Here is a 17,616-nt window from a genome sequence, read left to right as displayed (position 1 = left end):
AAACCAGGATTTTAAAAACATTGAGTTATAAATATATAAAATGTTATAAAAGTTATAAATACATGTAAAATAATACATAGACCGTACATAAATAGATACTCTGAAAAATAAGCATGATAAATGCGGATTAGATAAATAAATAATAAAAAATATATAATAAATATTGAAGTCCCTGAAGAGGAGTCCCCTAATGCTACCCCCAGAAAAAAGCCTAAAATGTTTTTTAAAAATAATAATAAAAGAAATATTACTAATATTCATGAATGAAATAAATACATCAGTTTTAATAAATACAAAATAAAATAATAAAAAACAACAGACACTGAATCCAAGCCCCCCCTCAAAAACTAAAACAGTGAAATGAATTGTAAAAAAAAATTAATGAAAAAGAATTAACTAATAAATAAAAATACAGACAGATAAAAAAAATACTTAATCCATGACGCCCCAACACTTAAAAGACAAACAAACTGAATACTTAATATTTTATTTGTTCAGTTAACTGTAGTTTTAAATCCTTCTTCGTGCTGCTGGTCAGGAAATAATGCATACTGTTATTTATATATATGCATCAGTGTTTTATATTACAGATTTATTGTTGTGTTGCAGAATATAATCCCTGCAGGTTGCTAAAATCAGATTTCCCAGAACGAGCTTTATTTTGAAAATCCGTCGTGTCGTGTCGTGCTCTTATTGTGGAGAGCTTGACGCGCGTGTGAGTCAAACACGCCGGAATCCAAAAAAAGCTCCTGAACAGAAGAATAAAACTCTTGTTATTTGACGTGATTTTGAGTTAAAGCTGCTTCACAAACGTAAAGTTTAAACGCGCTGGAGGTGAAGCTTTGCCTGTCGTCCATCTTGTGTCAGAGAGTAAACACAGAGACATCTGGCAGCTCTATAAATAACTTCTGAGCTCATCCAGATCCGCTTTTACTGCAAGAGAACTACAACCGGAAGTGATGGGCAACAGATAATATCACCATCAGCTACAGCTGAAGAAACTCATTGTTCATCTGAAGTAGAAGTGTTTCCGTTAAAGTGCGGAGGAGACGCGTTTCCTGTCTTCGTGGTCGCGTGCAGAGGACAGGAAACCTGTTTGTGCTGCTGTTCAGATCGATCGATCGATTGATTGAACACAAGTCAATCGATGCGATTCCGCGAGCTGTGATTGGTTCTGTTAAAGGCTTCTGGATGAGCACACTCTGCTTCCCTAAACTATTCAAAACTTTTCCTTTTTAGACAAAAAAAATGTAACGACGAGTTCCTAAGAGCTGTTTTGTCCAACGAATGTTTTCCTTTAAGACGACGAAATATTACGGAGGGTTTCAGAATATAAAACAGTTCAGATGTAAATATTAAAACTTCCTGTCCCTCCCAAAGCTAAAGAGCTTCGTTTCAAACTGTTAAATAATGTTTATCCTGCAAAGAATCTTTACGTCCAACATTTAATATTGAGGACAATCGTAGAAAAGGTTTCAGTTGTAGTCGTCTGGCCGGAAGTCATTCTCAACTGTGAAAATGGTCTGAGAACTCAGAAATTTAAGCTACTCTGTGTTACATAAGCCCCGCCCTCAGGAAGGAGTCTACCTGAGTATCTGTTGATTAGCTAGTTTCACCTGAAACTGACCTAATAGTTTCCATGATGGCCCAGTAATCAGTAATCAGGCCTGTTGTTTTCTGGCTGCACCTCCCTCATCACTGTTAAGTACCTGATTAGCATGTGATTGGCTTGACCACGGTGTTAACACACTGTGGTAAACTTTGGGCAGATTGAATCTCAGACCACCATTTCTGTTCAAAGAGGGGTTTTCTTTTTTCACAAAAATGGCTTCTTTGACTCCTCTTTCAAACCAACTCTTCTCTCTACTCAGTTTCAGGTGAAACTAGCTAATCAACAGACACTCAGGTAGACTCCTCCCTGAGGGCGGGGCTTAAGCAACACAGAGTAGCTTAAATTTCTAGTTCCCGTCCCATTTTTTCACAATTGAGAATGACTTCCGGAGCCGAAACGTCTTGATTCTGAAAACAGCGTCCAGACGACTACGACTGAAACCTTTTCTACGAATGATACATATGTAAACAAAAAAGAAAAGAGCCAGAGACATTTTACGCGTCGCCACAGGGAGGAAGAGCAGCGAAAACGCTGCAGCAGGGAAGCCGCCGCTTTAAAATACGGAGTAAACAAAAATGTCCATGTTGCACTGAAAGGCATCCTGGGAAAAAGTTCTGAACCTTGGAAATATAAATGATCGTGTCGTTGACGATGATAGATACCGAACCAAGATGTTATTGACATTGGTATGAGACAATCAGATCAGTGGTTAGACGTGATAAGAGAGCTCTAGATGACCTTTAGATGCTAACGCTAGCTGGTATATAAATGTTAAGATTTGTATGCACCCCTCTCTGATAATGGGCACTTTGGCTGTTATTTTTCTACCTTTCTAGTTAAACATACACATACTTTTGGCTGCATGCACAATAAATATGAAAGTTTCACTAAAGAAACCTCCGTATTTATGTTGTATACCGTCAGAATCAGAATCAGAATCAGAAATACTTTATTGATCCCCGTAGGGAAACTCTTTGTTCCAGTAGCTCGTCTTTACGTCAGTGCACACAGGAGAAAACGATATTATACACTATAAACAGGTCAGAAATAAATTAAGTATCATGTCGGTATAAGTATAAGATAAACTAAGTGTCGAGTACCAAGTGGGTTTACTGGTTGATGGTGAAGTACAGTATAAATACAATGTAACTAATTATGTAATAAATAATAGTAAAAGCGGAGGTGCATGTACTGTCGAGAGTAATTGAGGTATATCCGTAACAATAAATAAGAAAAACTAACAAGGGAAAACTAATATTGCACGGCAGTAGTACACAGAATATTGCACAATTATTATTAATTATGGCGGAGATGTAATGCTCAATGTCCAGTTTAGTGACTTCGGGTCCTACAGACTGACACTTAGAGGGAGGAGTTAAAGAGTCTGATGGCCACAGGCAGGAATGACTTCCTGTGGCGCTCTGTGGTGCATTCTGGGGGGACGAGTCTTCCGCTGAAGGTGCTCCTTTGTTTAGCCAGCACGTCATGGAGCGGGTGGGAGACGCTGTCCAAGATGGCGTGTAGTTTACCCAGCATCCTCCTCTCTGACACCACCGCCAGAGAGTCCAGCTCCACCCCCACAATGTCACCGGCCTTACAGATCAGTTTGTTGAGTCTGTTGGCGTCCGCTACCCTCAGCCTGCTGCCCCAGCATGCAACAGCATACAGGACAGCACCGGCCACCACAGACTCATAAAACATCTTCAGCATCGTCCGGCAGATGTTGAAGGACCTCAGCCTCCTCAGAAACAGAGGCGGCTCTGGCCCTTCATGTAAACAGTCTGAGTGTTCTTGGTCCAGTCTAGTTTGTTATCCATGTGTACTCCCAGGTACTTGTAGTCCTCCACACTGTCCACACTGACCCCCTGGATGGAAACCGGGGTCACTGGTGCCTTGGCCCTCCGTAGATCCACAATCAGCTCCTTTGACTTTGTCGCATTGAGCTGCAGATGGTTCTGCTCACACCATGAAACAAAGTTACCCACCACAGCCCTGTACTCCGTCAGTATAATGAAGCTGCTGTAAAGAGAATATACTGTGTTTTTTTTTTCAAACTTTCACGTGTCTCACGTGCAGTTTTTGGAGATAAAGTCAAAATATTTTTTTCAAATGATTTAAATATGTAAAATTACAAAAAACGTCCATCTTTGGCTGCAGTGAGCAGAGGGGAATGAGCTGTAGTTCGCGTTCCGGCCGGTGAGTGGCAGCAGAGTGTCGTGGCGCGTTCACACCACCGGAAGTGGTAGAAGAAGAAGGAAATCCCAAACAAACCTTCCACATGTGGCTCTGTGGACAAACTACAGCTAAAATTTAAAACTACAAGATAAAACAGTTGTTTTAAGTGAAAATGGACGACGAAGATACGGTAATTTATGCTGCACATTTCTGTTACTTTGATAAAAGAGGTAACGTTACCAACTTGTAAGCTAACGCTAGCTAAGAACGAGTGCGAACTTGGTGTTAGCTAACTGTCTGTCCACACCAAACTCCATTCAATTATTTGTCGGTTTTGTGTTATTTTCGCGCGTAAGTCATATTGCAACTAACTTTTAACAAAATCTTAGAATCTTTTCCTAATTTACACGAGCCAGTTTAACGATCGGCACTTGTTTTCAACCAAAAACGTATTTTATTTGTCAACACAAGACTTGAACCTAGCTAAGTAACGTTAATGTGGACTCCAGCTAAACCTTGAAACTCTATTTAAATCGCGTTAAATTGTCCCACGGCCAGCAGTTAGTTTGCCGAATTTACTATAAAGTTGTACAAAGCTTTTCAGTACATCTTTAAACCTTATTCGAGCGAGAATGTGTTCTTAGTATTAAACAATTACAATTAAAGTTGGATTGTTGCGATGGCAGTAGTCTTAATATGTCGTTTGTTTTTAAGATGCGTTTGTGTTAACATAGAAATAATATTTAAATGAAGTAGTTTTGGTTCTCTCTCCTTTTAACTGGCAGTTTTCTAGCTAACAGGAAGCGTCAGTTTCAGGTGTTCAGCTGGAGGTCACACTTTAACTTTGTGTGAAACTAACGAAACAAAGTTGGATTTTGTCCTCAGCCGCTGCCGTACCTCCACGTTGCTGCACATGTCTGTGATCTCTGTGTGTTCAGGCCGGGTTCAGGGAGCCCTGCGCTCAGTGCTCAGCGGTGGACTGGGGCGTTTCAGACGAGGGGCGTTTCTACTGCAGATCCTGCCACATCGTCATCGAGGTAAACAACAACAACAACAACAACGACAGCTGATCTGATGGGCGCTATGACAGAAAACACCCAGCACATCTGACAGGTTCACGTAAAGTCGCTCACTCCGCCGACTTTACACTTTCGGTTTCCTGCAGCAGCTGTTTCTCGTTCTGACCGCTGGGTCGTATTCAGGATCTTTGGGAAGTCGGTTCCACCTGTGAGCTGAAAGCCGCGGACTGCTTCCCGAAGATCTGAGGTTCCCACCGGGTCTGTGTTCGTCAAGCTGATCAGAAATGAGATCACTGAGTGATTTATAAACTCGCAGCGGCACTTTGAAATCCATTCTGAGAGTAACTGGACGCCGGTGTGAAGATTTAAGGAGAGGAGTCTGTTAAAACACAGAATTTAAACTTGGAATCAAGCTGAACAATAACTTTCATTAGCGTAACGTCCTGTCAGATATTCAAATCAATTGCACATAATAAGATAAAACTGCCCGTTTCTCAGTTATTCAGTACAGATTGCTTCAACTGATGTATTAGTCATGACCAGTGAGGTTTTGTATTTCGCCGTCGAGGATCTGATCTGGAGCTCGCTGACATTTAAAGAAAAAGAACAGCTTTTATTCTGAAGTTTGCGAACAGGAGCAAACAGGAAGCAGTAGATTTTCAGACGAGTTTCAAGCATTTATTAAACATTTGTTCGTTTTTGTGTGAAGGAGGTTTTAGTTTCAGGCCGCAGTGCTGCGGTGTGTCAGCAGGTGGCGGCGTTGTGTTTCTGGACCAGTGTTGTTGTTGTTGTTGTTATAACGTGTCCAAACGTCCTCAGAGAACCAAAGAGGTGGTGGACCCGTCCTACGCTCCCGGCTCCTCCAGGATCTCCACCATCGGCAGAGGAACCAAGACCAAGAAGCCGGGTCAGTGTTTCTGAAAACACAAACTGTGCAGCTTCAGTCGCAGTTTGAAAGCAGATTTGTTTTAGATCGAATCTTTCAAAACAGACAGAACAAGAAAAGATTCATTCAAGTTAAAAGATTAAAAATGTTGGGCTGAAACAAACGATTCAGGGCAGGAAACAGAAGATTAATCAGCAACAATTTAGATGATCGATTAATATTTTTAGTGGATTTTTCAAGTGAAATTCCCGAACAATCTCAGAGTTTCTTCTTCTTGCACAGCAAACTGCGTATTTTTGGGGTTTTGGACTGTTGGTCGGACAAAGCAAGACATTGTTTTGAGCTTCTGGGAAACTGTGACGTGATTTATACTTTAAAGGAACATTAAAATAATCGCTAGTTTCAGCCTTAATTCCAACATCAGTCAACATTTTAAAGCAGCTGAGTTATAAACCGACAGACCTTCTACTAATTTATAAATGTTAAATCAGAGCTGTTGGGTCAAAGGTTTGGTTCTGTTTTGGATGATCTTGACTTCCTGGTTCTGTTTTCAGAGCGTGGTCGTCGGTGGATGATCTGCGAGGGTTTCCAGTTCATCCTGAGAAACCAGGCCAACGCTCTGCTCAGACTGGGAGTCAATCCGCACTTCAAGGTCTGACGCTGCGTGATTTAGGGGTTTAGTTAGTCCCAGGGGGGGTGGGGGGTAGGTAGAGTAGGAAACCCTGATCTCATGTGTTGTTTCAGGACGAGGTGCTGTGTCAGCTGTGGAGGCTCTACCTGCAGAAGAGTCGACAGGCCTACACCCACAACCCCGTGACCACCGCCACGTTCAAAGTGGTCAGTTCTCAAACTGCACAGATATCTGTTTTTCTGTTAGGAATAACAGCCGTAGCCTTCTAAACCTTATTTTTCACGAGCTACTTGATCCAAATACTGATTAGAAAATGTTAAAGGTCCAGTGTGCGGGATCTAGCGGGATCTAGCGGTGAAATTGAATCTTTTTATATCTCATCTTTTTTATTAGTAAAGACCAACGTACAAAACCTTCAGGTTGTTATTCAGAACTCTGAGAGTTTTAGTTGTTGAATGTTAAGTTAGTTCGCTCTCTCCTCAGCGAGGTCCGGACTCGGACAGCGCAGCTGAGTCGTCCGTCGTGTCGGCCGGTGAGACGGACGCAGAGGCGAACCTGTCCAGCGCCGCCGGGTCCAACGCAGGTAGAGTCATCGAGGCAAACTGACGCGTTGAATGTGCGACGAACTCGGCGGACGCTGGGGCGGTTTAATGAAAAATGATTGAATAAATCACATTAGCTCACAAATACGAGTGTTTCATCCGCTTCAAATGCCTCCACAGAGAGCTCCAGTGATTGGTCGCTGTGTTCGGGCTCCGTGGACGCCGCCAGCTACCTGTCGCCTCGGCTGAGGCGGACCCGCAGTCTGATGACCATGATGAAGACTCTGGCTCTGATCCACCTCGCTCTGATCTGGATCCGCGAGCCGCTGACGCTCAGCGACCTGCTCAGGTAACAACACGCGAACTTCTAAAACGATGTTAAATAGATTAAGTGATGCCCTGGAAAGCTCTCCAGTGTAGATCCTGGAAAGTCCTGGAACAGTTAGTTGATGTGTTTGGTTTCAGGTTGGTGAATGAAGGTCACGTCCCGTACGTGAACGCTTACGAAGAGCTTCCTGACGAGATGAAGCTCGAGGGCAAAGATTCTCTCATCTTCAGAGTCGAGGTCAGAAATCAGCTCCTGATACTGTAATTAATCAGATATTTAAAGGCTGTCAGCGCTTAACTGAAGCTAAAGTTGTTTTTGTCCTCAGAGTGTCCCGTCTCACCGGGTGGTGCATCAGGAGGCTCAGACTCTGGTTCAGTTCCTGCAGCTTCCTGCTTTTCCTCCAATCAGCCAGCAGAGTCTGCTGCACCCGGCTCTGCTCAGCATGCGCTACCTGACCGACGCCAACCTGCCCGGTAACAGTACCGCTGACACCGACGCCTCCGCTGATACCGACGCCTCCGCTGACACCGACGCCTCCGCTGATACCGACGCCTCCGCTGACACCGACGCCTCCGCTGATACTAACGATAACTAACGCCTCCGCTGACACCGACGCCTCCGCTGATACTAACGATAACTAACGCCTCCACTGACACCGACGCCTCCACTGACACCGACGCCTCCACTGACACCGACGCCTCCACTGACACCGACGCCTCCACTGACACTAACGCCACCGACGCCTCCACTGACACCGACGCCTCCGCTGACACCGACGCCTCCGCTGATACTAACGATAACTAACGCCTCCACTGACACCGACGCCTCCACTGACACCGACGCCTCCACTGACACCGACGCCTCCACTGACACCGACACCTCCACTGACACTAACGCCACCGACGCCTCCGCTGACACCGACGCCTCCACTGACACCGACGCCTCCGCTGATACCGACGCCTCCGCTGACACCGACGCCTCCACTGACACCGACGCCTCCGCTGACACCGACGCCTCCACTGACACCGACGCCTCCACTGACACCGACACCTCCACTGACACTAACGCCACCGACGCCTCCGCTGACACCGACGCCTCCGCTAATACCAACGCCTCCGCTGACACCGACGCCTCCGCTGACACGACGCCTCCGCTGACACGACGCCTCCACTGATACTAACAATAACTAACGCCTCCACTGACACCGACGCCTCCACTGATACTAACGCCTCCACTGACACCGACGCCTCCACTGATACTGACGATAACTAACGCCTCCACTGACACCGACGCCTCCGCTGACACCGACGCCTCCACTGATACTAACGATAACTAACGCCTCCACTGACACCGACGCCTCCACTGATACTGACGATAACTAACGCCTCCACTGACACCGACGCCTCCGCTGACACCGACGCCTCCGCTAATACCAACGCCTCCGCTGACACCGACGCCTCCGCTGACACGACGCCTCCACTGACACCGACGCCTCCACTGATACTAACAATAACTAACGCGCCTCCGCTGACACCGACGCCCCACTGATACTGACGATAACTTCGCGCCTCCACTGACACCGACGCCTCCACTGACACCGACGCCTCCACTGATACTAACGCCTCCACTGACACCGACGCCTCCACTGATACTGACGATAACTAACGCCTCCACTGACACCGACCTCCGCTGACACCGCGCCTCCACTGATACTAACGATAACTAACGCCTCCACTGACACCGCGCCCCACTGATACTGACGATAACTAACGCCTCACTGACACCGCCTCCCACTGACACCGACGCCTCCACTGATACTAACGATAACTAACGCCTCCGCTGACACCGACGCCTCCACTGACACCGACGCCTCCACTGATACTGACGATAACTAACGCCTCCGCTGACACCGACGCCTCCGCTGACACCGACGCCTCCGCTGACACCGACGCCTCCGCTGACACCGACGCCTCCACTGACACCGACGCCTCCACTGACACGACGCCTCCACTGATACTGACGATAACTAACGCCTCCACTGACACCGACGCCTCCGCTGACACGACGCCTCCACTGATACTGACGATAACTAACGCCTCCACTGACACCGACGCCTCCGCTGACACCGACGCCTCCACTGATACTAACGATAACTAACGCCTCCACTGACACCGACGCCTCCGCTGACACGACGCCTCCGCTGACACGACGCCTCCACTGATACCGACGCCTCCACTGACACTAACGCCACCGACGCCTCCACTGACACCGACGCCTCCGCTGACACGACGCCTCCACTGATACCGACGCCTCCACTGATACTGACGATAACTAACGCCTCCACTGACACCGACGCCTCCACTGATACTGACGATAACTAACGCCTCCACTGACACCGACGCCTCCGCTGACACCGACGCCTCCGCTAATACCAACGCCTCCGCTGACACCGACGCCTCCGCTGACACGACGCCTCCACTGACACCGACGCCTCCACTGATACTAACAATAACTAATGCCTCCGCTGACACCGACGCCTCCACTGATACTGACGATAACTAACGCCTCCGCTGACACCGACGCCTCCACTGACACCGACGCCTCCACTGACACGACGCCTCCACTGATACTGACGATAACTAACGCCTCCACTGACACCGACGCCTCCGCTGACACGACGCCTCCACTGATACTGACGATAACTAACGCCTCCACTGACACCGACGCCTCCGCTGACACCGCGCCCACTGATACTAACGATAACTAACGCCTCCACTGACACCGACGCCTCCGCTGACACGACGCCTCCGCTGACACGACGCCTCCACTGATACCGACGCCTCCACTGACACTAACGCCACCGGCGCCTCCACTGACACCGACGCCTCCGCTGACACGACGCCTCCACTGATACCGACGCCTCCACTGATACTGACGATAACTAACGCCTCCACTGACACCGACGCCTCCACTGATACTGACGATAACTAACGCCCCACTGACACCGGCGCCTCCGCTGACACCGACGCCTCCGCTAATACCAACGCCTCCGCTGACACCGACGCCTCCGCTGACACGACGCCTCCACTGACACCGACGCCCACTGATACTAACAATAACTAATGCCTCCGCTGACACCGACGCCTCCACTGATACTGACGATAACTAACGCCTCCACTGACACCGACGCCTCCACTGACACCGACGCCTCCACTGATACTAACGCCCCACTGACACCGACGCCTCCACTGATACTGACGATAACTTCGCGCCTCCACTGACACCGACGCCTCCGCTGACACCGGCGCCTCCACTGATACTAACGATAACTAACGCCCCACTGACACCGCGCCTCCACTGATACTGACGATAACTTCGCGCCTCCACTGACACCGACGCCTCCACTGACACCGACGCCTCCACTGATACTAACGATAACTAACGCCTCCGCTGACACCGACGCCTCCACTGACACCGACGCCTCCACTGATACTGACGATAACTAACGCCTCCGCTGACACCGACGCCTCCGCTGACACCGACGCCTCCACTGACACCGACGCCTCCACTGACACCGACGCCTCCACTGACACGACGCCTCCACTGATACTGACGATAACTAACGCCTCCACTGACACCGACGCCTCCGCTGACACGACGCCTCCGCTGACACCGACGCCTCCACTGATACTAACAATAACTAACGCCTCCACTGACACCGACGCCTCCGCTGACACGACGCCTCCGCTGACACGACGCCTCCACTGATACCGACGCCTCCACTGACATTAACGCCACCGACGCCTCCACTGACACCGACGCCTCCGCTGACACGACGCCTCCACTGATACCGACGCCTCCACTGACACCGACGCCTCCACTGACACCGACGCCTCCGCTGACACCGACGCCTCCACTGATACTGACGATAACTAACGCCTCCACTGACACCGACGCCTCCGCTGACACCGACGCCTCCACTGACACCGACGCCTCCACTGACACCGACGCCTCCACTGATACTAACGATAACTAACGCCTCCACTGACACCGACGCCTCCGCTGACACGACGCCTCCACTGACACTAACGCCACCGACGCCTCCACTGACACCGACGCCTCCGCTGATACCGACGCCTCCACTGATACCGACGCCTCCACTGACACCGACGCCTCCACTGACACCGACGCCACCGACGCCTCCACTGACACCGACGCCTCCACTGATACTAACGATAACTAACGCCTCCGCTGACACCGACGCCTCCACTGATACTAACGATAACTAACGCCTCCGCTGACACCGACGCCTCCACTGATACCGACGCCTCCACTGACACCGACGCCTCCACTGATACCGACGCCTCCGCTGACACCGACGCCTCCACTGATACTAACGATAACTAACGCCTCCACTGACACGACGCCTCCGCTGACACCGACGCCTCCACTGATACTGACGATAACTAACGCCCCACTGACACCGACGCCTCCACTGACACACCGCGCCTCCGCTGACACCGACGCCTCCACTGATACTAACGATAACTAACGCCTCCACTGACACGACGCCTCCGCTGACACCGACGCCTCCGCTGACACCGACGCCTCCACTGATACTGACGATAACTAACGCCTCCACTGACACGACGCCTCCGCTGACACCGACGCCTCCGCTGACACCGACGCCTCCACTGATACTGACGATAACTAACGCCTCCACTGACACCGACGCCTCCACTGACACCGACGCCTCCGCTGACACCGACGCCTCCACTGATACTGACGATAACTAACGCCTCCACTGACACCGACGCCTCCACTGATACTAACAATAACTAACGCCTCCACTGACACCGACGCCTCCACTGATACTAACGATAACTAACGCCTCCACTGACACCGATGCCTCCACTGATACTAACAATAACTAACGCCTCCACTGACACCGACGCCTCCACTGATACTAACGATAACTAACGCCTCCACTGACACGACGCCTCCGCTGACACCGACGCCTCCACTGATACTGACGATAACTAACGCCTCCACTGACACCGATGCCTCCACTGATACTGACGATAACTAACGCCTCCACTGACACCGACGCCTCCGCTGACACCGACGCCTCCACTGATACTAACGATAACTAACGCCTCCACTGACACCGATGCCTCCACTGATACTAACAATAACTAACGCCTCCACTGACACCGACGCCTCCACTGATACTGACGATAACTAACGCCTCCACTGACACGACGCCTCCACTGACACCGACGCCTCCGCTGACACCGACGCCTCCGCTGACACCGACGCCTCCGCTGACACCGACGCCTCCACTGATACTGACGATAACTAACGCCTCCACTGACACGACGCCTCCACTGACACCGACGCCTCCGCTGACACCGACGCCTCCGCTGACACTGACGCCTCCGCTGACACCGACGCCTCCGCTGACACCGACGCCTCCACTGACACCGACGCCTCCACTGACACCGTTAACACAACCTGCCAGGATGATAATTTCCTTGTTTCCTTGTTTCCAGATGAGCTCCACCTGTGGGTCTGCAGGCTGATGAAGCGCGCCGGTATGGCGGATCAAACATTCAACACATTCGACGCCTCGTCTCACCCCGTGCTGCCGCGGTACGACATCCAGGCCGCCGCCCTCATCATCATCACCATGAAGCTCATCTTCGGCCTGGACGACCACACTGAATGGTAGCACGCACTTTAGTTCTTTAGTTTTTTACAGAAAGTTTTCACGTCAAACGTAAAGAGTCGCTTTGGTTTGTGTCTTTTAGGGATTTATCCAACGAAGCGAGTGACCGTGACCGCACAGGTGAGCTCTTCGCCTCGATGCCGATCGTTCGTATATTTCATCAAACTCACGAGATTTACTCTTTTGTTTGTTTTCATTAAAAAAGTTTCTGCCCAAATGTAAATAAATCCTCAAATCCTTCAGGTGCAGGTCACAGGTAAGGTCAGGTTTCTCACGTGACGCCGTTTGAGCATTTTCACAACATCAGAGAATCGACAGCTGCCGCCAAACTTCTTTAAGTCAAACAGTCAAACAGATTCATTCGAAAAACAGTAAACGGAATCAATAAAGGAACTTGAATCTGTGAAATCCTTTAGAAACGCATCTCTTCTTCTTCTAAACATCCAGTTTAGGAATTAAACCGACCTAAAATATTAGTTTGTCCATCAGAGACTGTTTATGTAACGTACGCTTCTTAAAAAGAAATTAAAAATGTAAAATGGAGGGAAAATGTTTAAACTGAGACAAACTAAAGTTTAACTTCTGAACTCCGAGACCGTCGGTGTTTTTGTGTTTCACAGGTGTAATATAATATAATATAATATAATCAGTGTTTTGTGTCGACGCTGTAAGGTGAGTTTCTGCTGTGTAACAGGAAACATGTTTAACCTGAGGAGGTGGTACCGGCTGCTGCAGGCCGCTCTGATCCGAGCGCGGCAGAGGAGACGCCGCGACGTCGCCAGGTGAGATACCGACTACCTTCACACCTGAGGAGCCTGACGTCTGTAAACCGACGGTTCACTGGAATATTTGTCTGAATATTTTTTTATTTTAATCCGGAAGAATTAAAGAGAAGCTCTGTGCTCTGTCGTTAAAGGTTTGAGAAGTTAGAGGAGCTGTAAGCGACGTTCGCCGCCACTAGATGTCTCACTAGAGCGGCAGCATCTCAGACCAAAACAAATGGGCGCTACAGCGCACCAGACTCCATTGAGAAAAATGTTAATTTTACCTCTCTGTTGGTCTTTCCGCTGCTCCAACAGTCACCAGCTCTGGTCGAAATAAATCCTTAATTCACAGAGTTAGATGAGAAGAGAAACAGCTGTTATATCGTGTTTGTTTATGGGATGATTAAGGTGTTTCGGAGCTTTCTTTAAGGGATGTTTGTCCTTTTTAGTGATTTCACATTTATTCACCTTTTTTAAAGATGAATCCGTTATACTCACTAATGTACAGTGTTTGTTATTCCTCTGCCTCTCGTCCACAGGAAACAGTGGATGGCCACGAAACCTCTTTACCCAAACAGGAAGGACAAAAGTGTCGTGATGAAGAAGAAAAGTAAGAGTCTGAGTTTGAAAGTCTGACACTGAGCTAATGAAACCCCCGGAAGTGAACGTCACACTGAATCTAAAGATATACGTGTGTGACATGTCGACTCATTAATTGTCTTAAAGTCTGGTGGCGGGCAGGGGAAGATATCCAATCAGCTGCTAGTAGTGCGGTAACATCCCTCAAGGACCATACTGGTATTTCTTTATGTTTTAGCCTGTTAGCTTAAAGCTAAATGCACTTATTCAGGGTTCCCGCGGATCCCTAACTAGCCTAAAGCTGCGGGAGCGCTGCTGTCAGTGAATGCTCTGAACCTGAAGCAGCCGTGGTGTTTGTGTGTGTGCAGGAGTAGCAGAGCAGGTGCAGGTCTGTTTTGAGAAGCTGTCCTCTCGTCCGGCGGGCGTCGAGCGCGGCGATCCTTCCAGCTTCTGGTTCTGCTGGGGGGACGAGGACGGAGCCGACGGTCCCAGTCTGCACCAGAAGAAGCTGGACGGAGTCTTGACCCTGAAACACAACGTCCTGACTCCCTCTAACGCCGCGTACTGGCACCCGGCACTCAGACCCTGCAACCCCCGGTAGGCCGGCAGTGACAGCGATGCGGGCTGAAACTCCTTCGCTGAGTTTAAAGTCAGCTGAGCGATAAACTGACTTAATCCGAGTAATCCCAGGGATGTTGCCAGGCACGCGTCCTGCGTCTCTGACGCGTTGAAATCCGAAAAGGACGCAGAGAAACTCGCCGTTGATGCGTCGCCACGTGTTTCCCCCGATGATGCGAACGGACTCTGTGAGCAACAACTCTGTGTTGAAATCAGAGAAATAAACGAGAGAAACCTCGCTGTCTAAACCCCGTTTCTTACCGTCTGCGCTCGTACTGTGTCTCTCCAGCCCCAAACAGGAAGCAGCAAACCGCGTAGTTACCTTGGTAACGGCCGACAACCTCAAGTACCGCCTCGCACACACACGAGAGACGGTGAATTAGCAGCGTTATGAGTCGGTGTTTAATTCGGCGGGTGTCTGATCCACCAACCAGCACGAATTTTAGTGAGAAATCTTAGTTTCTGAAACGCTCGCTGAAATAGCGCAGCTAAACAACGGAGGCCGGCAGCGAGCTGAGGCACAAAATCCAAAATGTGAGGAGCGTAAAGCGTGAAAGAACAGAAATACGGTTTATCTTTAAGGATTATATTGATGCCAAATTGACAAGAAGACTGTCGACATGCGACGCCTTTTATCTCGCGTTTCTAGAGTCGTGTGCTTTTAGCGGACACGTAAGGAATTGTTAAAATGTCACATTTCTTAAAGGGAGTTTGGCAGAGAGCGCAGGGAGCTTCAGTTTAATTCAAACTGCTGACACTGTATGTGGCCTGTATTTTTTTATGTTTTGTCACCACTACAGGAACACTGGGTAACTGATAAAGTATGATGAGGGTGTCTGACGTCGACTGCGGTTAGTTATTGGTTTGATTAACGGTTTACAGTCGAATAATGTGAGTTTGTATTGATTACTGATCAGCTAACTGTGCTCAGTTTCTAACGGCTGCAGTAAATGTTCTTAAACTGCTTTCCTAATGAAAGGCGAGGAGCTCGATGGCGTTTGGCTCCTGATGGAAGCTCAGCTCGTTGCCCTTCAGCTCCACTTTTAACGTTTATTCCCCCAGAAAAAGCTCGTGTTTCTCTGTAACACGTGAGCTCCTCTTATTTACAGATTTGGGATTTTATTACGTTTTTAACGTACGTGAATAATTATAACAACATAACGCCAAACACGAGTTGTTGTTGTTAAAATGGCGTCATGACAACGCGCACAAAAACGCTAATTTGAGCTCAAAAGGTAACGTAGATCATCGACATCTGTGACATATTCGCGATCATTAACTAAACAGCGACGTGACTCAACCTGCGACCCCCGTGCTTCAGATCCTGCAGACGCAGAGTCTCTTCTTGTCCTGATTTCTTCTTCTCTGCAGGAAGTGCCGGAGTCATTACTCGGAGGTGGAGCCGACGCTGCCTCGGACGTTCGTCTGGCTGCTGCAGCTCTTCTCCTTCCTGCTGGACGTGAAGCCGGCGTACCTGTACGAGGAGGTGCTGAGGGTGGAGAGGCGAGTGGTCGGCAGCAAAACGCCCAGGACGACGGCGACGACCGGACCTCAGACCAGGACCGCCGCTCGGACCAGGACCAGGACTGAGACCAGGACCGGAGCTCGGACCAGGACCAGAGCTCAGACCAGGACCAGGACCAGAGCTCAGACCAGGACGCCACAGAGAGGACGAGAAACTGGAGAAACATGAGAAACCTTCAGTTTGTTCGTTGGAGCTCAGCGTTTCCTTCGGTGCGTTCAGGGACGCTCCGACATCAGAGGACTGGCGGGTTCGTCAGAAAACCCAGAAAAACCCGGAGCCTTAAAGACACGTGACGTGAAAAATCCGTTTCCCGGCTTGTGATGCTGTGTTTCGTCTCTTGTTGCGAGCTAAATGTGTCGTTTTTGAGTATTTTTTTACATCAGAATCCGTCTTTTCTCTTCCTGTAAAAACAGTTTCGACGACTCATCGTGACCTCAGCGGCGGTTAACGTCTCCCATCGGATGCCGACCCGCCCGCCGTATACAACCACACCTGACCGTTAGCGAGCGGTTAGCTAGCAGGTTGGATTTCAGCTCGTCACGTGACGGAAGCTGAAGCCTGTCCCGCTCTCTGATTGGCTGCTGTCGCTCCACGTTGAAGCAGCATCGGCTCAGGTGTGTTTTACCTGCGGCGTGATGCTCAGTGTCTTTAATAAATCCAAACGTCTGAAACTGAATCTGGAAACGATCAGCTGATTGTCAGGAAGATGATTTTTGTCGTTTGAATCGTTTTCTCTCTTTTCTGTTCGGTTTTCTGAATATCTTCGGACTGTTGGACAGAATCTTTTTCAACACGTCGAAATGGGTTTTTGGAAGTTGTGATTGACGTTTAATCGATAATAACTGTCCGCCGCAGTCCTCCACCGACACGTGAGTCGGCTGCCGAACGAGTCTCTGGATTTGTTCTTTGATCAGAAGCTTCAGACAGAGTTGTTGTTGTACGGCTTTACCTGTAAATAAATAATACAACTGTACGCACGTGTGACAACTTATTATGTTATTAATATGCTGATGTCCCTCAAAGGCAGGTAACAAAGAACTCCACACACCTGCTGCTGCACCTGAACGCCTCATTAAAGGACATGAATAAATAAATCGACACGTCTGGATTTTGTTATTTTCTTGACGTTCGGCCAGTCGAAGCTGAACTCTGATCAGTTATCGGATCGCCAGATATTTTGCTAATCAATGAATGATAAAGAAAACAACA

The 17,616-nt window shown here is 49.0% G+C and overlaps 1 protein-coding gene across 4 annotated transcripts; it reads left to right on the top strand.

The window, feature by feature from the left end:
• The first annotated feature begins 3,556 nt into the window (after positions 1 to 3,556).
• Positions 3,557 to 17,501, top strand: taf1b (TATA box binding protein (Tbp)-associated factor, RNA polymerase I, B). 4 transcript variants are annotated; one of them, XM_044168167.1, is made up of 15 exons: positions 3,560 to 3,977; positions 4,726 to 4,824; positions 5,626 to 5,713; positions 6,247 to 6,344; positions 6,437 to 6,529; positions 6,807 to 6,906; positions 7,046 to 7,214; positions 7,331 to 7,430; positions 7,519 to 7,666; positions 12,746 to 12,920; positions 13,004 to 13,041; positions 13,616 to 13,703; positions 14,225 to 14,295; positions 14,633 to 14,861; positions 16,254 to 17,501. In XM_044168167.1, exons 1-15 carry the CDS (start codon positions 3,960 to 3,962, stop codon positions 16,573 to 16,575), a joined length of 1,836 nt encoding a protein of 611 aa, XP_044024102.1. In that variant the 5' UTR covers positions 3,560 to 3,959; the 3' UTR covers positions 16,576 to 17,501. The 4 variants fall into 4 exon arrangements, with proteins under 4 accessions (XP_044024105.1, XP_044024103.1, XP_044024102.1 ...); XM_044168169.1 differs by having other exon boundaries at positions 4,673 to 4,824; XM_044168170.1 differs by lacking the exon at positions 14,633 to 14,861 and having other exon boundaries at positions 3,557 to 3,977; positions 16,254 to 16,486.
• Positions 17,502 to 17,616: the final 115 nt, after the last annotated feature.

Source organism: Siniperca chuatsi, linkage group LG16, assembly GCF_020085105.1.
Source record: "Siniperca chuatsi isolate FFG_IHB_CAS linkage group LG16, ASM2008510v1, whole genome shotgun sequence".
NCBI lineage: Eukaryota > Metazoa > Chordata > Actinopteri > Centrarchiformes > Sinipercidae > Siniperca > Siniperca chuatsi.
This window is presented reverse-complemented; position numbering and strand designations above follow the sequence as displayed.

Excerpts from the sequence above, each read along its gene's own strand:
- taf1b (XM_044168167.1), top strand. Across the intron at positions 7,667-12,745 it reads GACCGACGCCAACCTGCCCG|ATGAGCTCCACCTGTGGGTC; the intron begins GTAACAGTACCG and ends CCTTGTTTCCAG. Across the intron at positions 12,921-13,003 it reads CTGGACGACCACACTGAATG|GGATTTATCCAACGAAGCGA; the intron begins GTAGCACGCACT and ends TGTGTCTTTTAG.